Source organism: Mesoplodon densirostris, chromosome 14 (assembly GCF_025265405.1).
Source record: "Mesoplodon densirostris isolate mMesDen1 chromosome 14, mMesDen1 primary haplotype, whole genome shotgun sequence".
In the NCBI taxonomy this organism is placed as follows: Eukaryota; Metazoa; Chordata; class Mammalia; order Artiodactyla; family Ziphiidae; genus Mesoplodon; species Mesoplodon densirostris.
Window position 1 is genome coordinate 44,653,005 of NC_082674.1, and position 7,938 is coordinate 44,660,942.

At 42.4% G+C, this 7,938-nt stretch overlaps 1 protein-coding gene across 1 annotated transcript; it reads left to right on the forward strand.

Annotated features, from left to right (window-relative positions):
• Positions 1–265: 265 nt before the first annotated feature.
• On the forward strand, positions 266–2,426 carry LOC132501557 (WW domain-binding protein 11-like). Its single transcript, XM_060117197.1, has one exon. It carries the CDS (start codon positions 448–450, stop codon positions 2,368–2,370), a length of 1,923 nt encoding a protein of 640 aa, XP_059973180.1. The 5' UTR covers positions 266–447; the 3' UTR covers positions 2,371–2,426.
• The last annotated feature ends 5,512 nt before the right edge of the window (positions 2,427–7,938 follow it).

Sequence of the window (7,938 nt, forward strand, 5' to 3'; positions counted from 1 at the left end):
ACACAGGTGACATAATAATACAGAAAACTAAAAGAATATATGTGATCTATTAGAATTAATAAGTGAATTTAGCAAAATCATTGAGATACCAAAACAAATTATATTTTTACATATCATTCAAAAAGAATTTGAAAATGAAACTTTTTAACATGACACTATTTTTAAATGATACTTATATCCAGAAAATGAATACAAAGAAATAAATCTAATGAAAGATGTTCAAAACTCAATATAGGACGTAAGGATGGCGGAGGGGCGCGAGGTTTCAAGATGGCGGCTGGTGGGGGGCTGACTGAGAGGCAGAGGTGAAGGGCCCTACGAAGTCAAAGAGGCCGAGAATCGTCCCCTCCCCGCTTCTCACAGCCCCAGGAGCCCAGCAGAAGTGTTTTTAGGTTTAGTTTTTGTTTTGTTTTTTAAACAAGCAAGTAAACCACACAAATTGTCAACATGGGACGGAGATCTACATCATCCACCAAGAGTGGAAAATTTATGAACCCCACAGACCAAACCAGAAAAGAAGCTCGGAAGAGAGAATTAAAGAAGAACAAAAAACAGCGCATGATGGTACGAGCTGCAGTTTTAAAGATGAAGGATCCCAAACAAATTATCCGGGACATGGAAAAATTGGATGAAATGGAGTTTAACCCAGTGCAACAGCCACAGTTAAATGAGAAAGTGCTGAAAGACAAGCGTAAAAAGCTACGTGAAACCTTTGAACGTATTTTACGACTCTATGAGAAAGAGAATCCAGATATTTACAAAGAATTGAGAAAGCTAGAAGTAGAATATGAACAGAAGAGGGCTCAACTTAGCCAATATTTTGATGCTGTCAAGAATGCACAGCATGTGGAGGTGGAGAGCATTCCTTTGCCAGATATGCCGAACGCTCCTTCCAACATCCTGATCCAGGACATTCCACTTCCTGGCGCCCAGCCGCCCTCCATCCTTAAGAAGACCTCAGCCTATGGACCTCCAACTCGGGCAGTTTCTATACTTCCTCTTCTTGGACATGGCGTTCCACGTTTGCCCCCTGGCAGGAAACCTCCTGGTCCTCCCCCTGGTCCACCTCCTCCTCAAGTCTTGCAAATATATGGCCGTAAAGTGGGCTTTGCCCTAGATCTTCCGCCTCGTAGGCGAGATGAAGACATGCTGTATAGTCCCGAAATTGCTCAACGGGGTCATGATGATGATGTTTCCAGCACCAGTGAAGATGACGGCTATCCTGAAGACATGGATCAAGATAAGCATGACGACAGTACTGATGACAGCGACACTGACAGATCAGATGGAGAAAGTGAAGGGGATGAATTTTTGCACCGTGATGATAATGAGAGAGAAAACAATGAAGAAAAGAAGTCAGGTCTGAGTGTGCGATTTGCAGATATGCCTGGGAAATCAAGGAAGAAGAAGAAGAAGAGCATGAAGGAGCTGACTCCTCTTCAAGCCATGATGCTTCGAATGGCAGGTCAGGAAATCCCTGAGGAGGGACGAGAAGTAGAGGAATTTTCAGAAGATGATGATGAAGATTCTGATGATTCTGAAGCAGAAAAGCAGTCACAAAAACAGCATAAGGAGGAATCTCTTTCTGATGGCACATCTGCTTCTTCACAGCAGCAGGCTCCTCCACAGTCTGTTCCTCCTTCTCAGATACAAGCACCTCCCATGCCAGGACCACCTCCTCTTGGACCACCACCTGCTCCACCTTTACGGCCACCTGGACCACCTACAGGCCTTCCTCCTGGACCACCTCCAGGAGCTCCTCCATTCCTGAGACCACCCGGAATGCCAGGGCTCCGAGGGCCTTTACCCCGACTTTTACCTCCAGGACCACCACCAGGTCGACCCCCTGGCCCTCCGTCCGGTCCACCTCCAGGTCTGCCTCCTGGCCCTCCTCCTCGGGGACCCCCACCCAGGCTACCTCCCCCTGCACCTCCAGGTATCCCTCCACCTCGTCCTGGCATGATGCGCCCACCTTTGGTGCCTCCACTTGGACCTGCCCCACCTGGGCTTTTCCCACCAGCTCCTTTGCCGAACCCGGGGGTTTTAAGTGCTCCACCCAACTTGATTCAGCGACCCAAGGCAGATGATACAAGCGCAGCCACCATTGAGAAGAAAGCCACAGCAACCATCAGTGCCAAGCCACAGATCACTAATCCCAAGGCAGAGATTACTCGATTTGTGCCCACCGCACTGAGGGTACGTCGGGAGAATAAAGGGGCTACTGCCACTCCCCAGAGAAAGTCAGAGGATGATTCTGCTGTGCCTCTTGCCAAAGCAGCCCCCAAATCCGGTCCATCTGTTCCCGTCTCAGTACAAACTAAGGATGATGTTTATGAAGCGTTCATGAAAGAGATGGAAGGGCTGCTGTGACAGCTTTTGATGCTAGAACAGGCTTCTTTTCACATCAGTGGTTCATGGAGAGAGAGGCCCTTATTCAACTTAGGTGAAAGAACCACTTTCACTGTCAGGGTATTTTTAATTTCAGTTCAAGGAATATCCTAAAGTTTAGCTTTGTTCAGAATTTACTGCATATAAAAGAGGGTATTTCATTCAAAATAGATTGGTTATTGAAGCAGTGCTGCTAACATCCATCCCCTTTCATACCACCATTTTCATCCCACTTCTTGCCCTACTCCAGTTCCTTGGAAACTTGTCATCAAGGGGATCTTTGTTACTTATTTGTTTTGATTCTCCTCTTGTGTGCTCTGGGCACTGGAGCAGAGATTTCTAAAAAACCAGTTTCACCCCATCTTGCCTTTCATGTTTGAGTTATTTTAAATATTTTCTTGTAAATATTTTGTAATATTGTAGTGAAATGGATCACAATGTCATTTCCTAATACAAACCAAGATATGTGGGAAGAAAATGTACAATTCTTTGATTAAAATTATTTCCCACTGACCTAAACTTTAAGTGTTTCATGGAATAAATAAATAAATGTCCTACACCAAAAAAAAAAAAAAACTCAATATAGAAAGCAAAAAAGCATTACTGAGAGAAACTAAAGATGTAGAGAGAAATTTCCTAATTAAGTAATGGAAGACTCAGTATTTCAAAGATGTCAATTTTCCTCCATATTGACCTACAGATCTCATACAATCCCATTCAAAGTTCTCCTGAAATTTTTTAATGGAAAATGACAAGGTGATTCTAAAATTGATATGAAAATTCAAGGGCTCTACAATAGTCACAGCAATCTTGAAGAACAATGACATTGGTAGTGTGATGGGAAAGGATGATCTTTACATTAAGTATTTCTTGGGTGAATGAAACATCCATATTTAAAAAAATGAATCTTAATCTCTATCACATAGGATACACACACACACACACACACACACACACACACACACACACACACACACACGTTAATTCCAGATAGATTAGGTCCAAATGTGGAAGGTAAAAATATAAGGTACCTAGATGATAGCATAAGACATATCTTTATAAGCTTTCTTAAACAGAACACAAAAAGAAATAAGCATAGAGGGAAAGATCATAAAGACTACATTATTCTATTTATCAAAAGACAACTTCAGGAATGAAAAGTAGAAGATGTTTGCAAGCCACATATTAGACAAAGGACTTATATTTCAAATATATAAAGCACCACTGTAAATCAATAAGAAAAAACAGCAAACAGTTTTATTTTTTTGTGTCTTTATTGGAGTATAATTGCTTTACAATGTTGTGGTAGTTTCTGCTGTACAACAAAGTGAATCAGCTATATGTATACATACATCCCCATATCCTCTTCCTCTTGCGTCTCCCTCCCACCCTCCCTATCCCACCCCTCTAGGTCATCACAAAGCATCAAGCTGATCTCCCTGTGCTATAGCTTCCCACTAGCCATCCATTTTACATTCAGCAACCAGTTTTAAATAATTGACAAAAGGCATAAAAGAGGACATCCAAATAACTGATAAACTTATGAAATACTATTGAGCCCTACATCAAGGACACCCTGTATCAAGGACACAGGACAAAAATTCCAGAATTAACCAAGCCCCCACTGCAACTGTTGCCATGGGCTCTCCTAATCTAAACCGGAGAGCACCCCACCCCCCGACTCCATATTAAGCAAAATAATCACCGTGTAGTAACCTCATAGCATCCTGACAAGAATGACCTAATGCTATCTTGCCAGCTGGAATTTTCTTTGTCCTGAGGCTATAAAAGTTGGCTACTAGCTCACAAAGAGGATTGGCTCTCCCTGATCTATCAGGAAGTCGGCCTGCTGTATTTGCAGCACCCCTCACTAACTCTGTTCTTTGTTCTCAAGAAACTGACTCTTTTCTAAAATACTTCGTGTCTGGAAATTCTTCTTCCAACCCGCACTCAGACCACGATAAATACTATTCAACATCATTAGTGATTAGGAAAATTCACTTTAAAACCACAGTGGTATATCATTACACACCATCATATTGGCTATTTGCTGCTGCTGTTCCAAAATAGACAATAGCACATATTTGTGGGGATATAGAATAATGAAAACTCTCCAGCATTGTTGGTATGGACACAAACTGTGCAACCACTTTGGAAAAGTTTGTCATTATCCACTCAGTCTGAAGATATGCATATCCTTTGACCCAGCATTTCCACTTCAAGTTATACAGCTCACAGAAATACGTGCTTGTGAGCACCAGACACTTGCACAAATGCTCATGGCACACTAAGTGAAATAGCCAGAAACTGAAAACAGTACATATGTCCCTCAACAGCAAACAGGATAAATAAATTGTGTTATAGCCAGACTAAAAATGAATTAACTACAGCTATTCAAAACAACACATAAAAATCTTAAAAGCATAATATTGAAAGACAGAATCCAGGCACAAAAGGTTAAAAGCTCTATGAATCCACTGACATAAATCTTATATAAAGACAGAATAGGTTACCTTTCGGGAAAGGGCAATGACTAGGAGAGAGCGAGGGGGAAGTTTATAGGGTTGTAATAATGTAGTTTTTAACCTGAGTGATAGTAATATTAGTATGTTTATTTGGTAAAAATTCATCAAGCTAATATATATTATATATATCTGTGTGTATATACATGTGTATATATGTTACAGTTCATAAATGATGTTCACAAATGCTGTAGGAAAGAAGATTAAATGTTTACTGAAGAATTTCTAGAGCTAACATTTTGTTGATTGGTTGGTCTGTGTCACAGTGGCTCTTTTACAGGAGAGGGTAGAGTTAGTGAGATGGCCCACTGATCTAATTTCTATCAAAGGATATATTGATAAGAACACTCAGATATGTTCCACTTGAGCACAATGTGCCTCCTTTGCAAAGAACAGGGCAGGCATTGGCTGTTGTCTTTCCAGTGTTGGAAATGGATTCACACTGATTTATCTCTGTTTTCTCATCTTCCACCCCCACCCACTACCACCACCAATAATCATGGCCATTTATTTTGTAGTGCTCAGGCAAAGTTGGGGCTGCAGTCTTTGACCCTGAAAATAACAAAGGTGACTGGTCCTGTGGTGCTTTGGGACCAGCTTTCCTGATCCCCAGTCCTATTCCACCATGCTTTAGAAGAGCATTCTGGACTAGAGAGAGATACAGCCATGGAAGCCATGGACACATGGGTGAGGGATGGTTCTAAAGGCGTTCACGCTAAGAGTGTGAGTGGGAAGGGGGGAGGAGATGGCTGAGGCTAGAACCCTGGATAGATAAATGCCAGCATTTAGAATGCGCACACATAGAGGTGACAGGAAAAAACTACTGCAAAGGGGCAGTCAGAGAGGTGAAAGGAGAGCGTGAAACCAGGAGAAGCCTGTTCTAACAGGTCTGCATAGTCTCTCCAGAAAGATCCTGATTCTCTGACTACAAGCCCAAAGGAACATGGAGTGGGAGAGAGGAGCAGGCTCCACATCCCAGCCAGCCAGCAACAGATACTGAGAGGAGAGTTAAGCACACTGTCTATGTTCCTGGGACCCATTTCAAAAACAAAATGACATTGTCCCCTCCTCCACAGCACAAGTGCAAACTGTCACTGAGCAGATCCTTCCCGTGGGCCTCCCTTCAGAAGCCCTGAGGCAGAGAATGCCCCATCCATTATGAGCAGTTCTCAGTGCAACCCTGGGAGTGATACAGAAGAGCCAGAAGTGAAGGGCTGGCGGCACATTAGAACTAAATTAGGGTACACTAAATTACTGTACAAACATTTGTTTGTCATATAAAAGCAAGGCTTGATGTACCCACTGGGCACACAGACCCAATGAGATCCTCCCAAAGGGAGGTAGGGAAAATGGCTCTTCCTACTTTGGCATTCAGGATACCTCTGTTTCTATTTCAGACCTTCCTCTCCCACACTGGTTTAACCTCAGAAAATTCATAACTATGTGACAAAGAGAAAATAAAATGAAATAAAGACAGTTCCAGCATTTCAACCTGCATTTCTATTCTCAAGTTTCTAAACTTACATCTTACATTGAACATCTCTTCAAGCAAATGACTTGCTCTCCCAAAACACACCTCCAGACCTTCCCACCAGAGCATCTCCCTTGAACGCCCCCTTCATCTTGACATTAGCACCTTGTGATCTCCAACATCACTTGTGAACTCTCAGCTCTCTCTGTGATCCAGCCTCTCCTTACCTGCTCACCTGTTCTCCCTGCTCTTAAGAGAGGTGGCCCTTCTCTCATACCCATCTCCCCCATCCCCATTCACCTTTGCTTCATCCTCTCCTCATGCCTCATTCCTTCCCTTTCCACTCAGACACCTCCAGCCAAGTGAAGTTGTCTCTACCTCTCCTGCTGCTGACTTCCTTCTGGGGCCCTACAGCACCACATCTGCAGTACATAATTTTCATTCATTATCTCCCATAGAGCATGTGTGGAGTGTTTTAAAAGATGGCCAACTGTGGGTTCAGGGTTATCTCCAGGGAAACCAGCAGACTGTCTCCTAAGAAGCCTCACAGGGTGACATTCTTTAGTTTAATGAATATTTCCAGGTCCAGGGTTTGAATACTGGACTTGCAGGCTCAGACACCAAATGTGCCATCACACCATGAGTAAACTGTTTTCTAAAAAGGACTTGCGTAACCCAGGCTTGTAACACACACTCGCTTAGAGCCAGTATAGGAGAGCGGTTGTGAGCTGAGACACTGAGGCCAGACTACCTAGATTCAAACTCCAACTCCACTACCTGCTGGCTGTGCCACCTTGGGCAAAGTATTGAACCTCTCCGGGCTATATTTCCTTGTGTGTAAAATGGAGATAGTAATAGTAACATCCTCAAAGCTGGTCGTGATGTTGAAATGAGTCAATACATGCAAAGGGCTCAAAACAAAGCTCGGCACGTACTAAGCACTCAGTAAAGTTCAGCTATCATTTTTTAAAATTAAATCAGAGAGGAATTTATTAATTTGTAATGACAAATATGTGTCAGCCAGCCTAGTCTGTGCTTGGTAAACACAGAGCAAGACCAAGTAGAATTTGTTACAGGATTCAAATAATAAGAAGCAGTAGAGCATGATGGTTAAGAACTTGGACTTTCAATCCTGGCTCCAGCATTTTTTAACTGTGTAATCTTGAGCAACTTCTCTAAGCCTAAGTTCCTCCTCTATACAACAGGGATGATAGGATTTTCAATACAGGATTGTTGTTAAGATGAATGGAAAAAGTCTACGTGGGGCTTCACACTGTGCCCAGCACACAGAAACCACTCAATCTATAATAGCTCTTGTGGTTAATATTCAGCCCTAGCCCACCCTTCATTTTGCTATACTTAACTACCTCTGGAAACAATCAGCCTCTCTTTCTCTCCTTTCCTTGTTTTATTTTCTTTAACAGCTAGATAGCATCTTCTAACATTATGATCCTTGTGCAAACTCATTTCTTCCATTTGGAGGGATCAACATACAATCAATATAGAAATGATTTGGAAAGTTTAAAGTAACAACGTTAACAACTAATGGTAATAATT

What these genes read in the sequence shown, in the direction of transcription:
- LOC132501557 (XM_060117197.1), top strand. Translation starts at nt 448, where the DNA reads ATGGGACGGAGATCTACATCATCCACCAAGAGTGGAAAATTTATGAAC.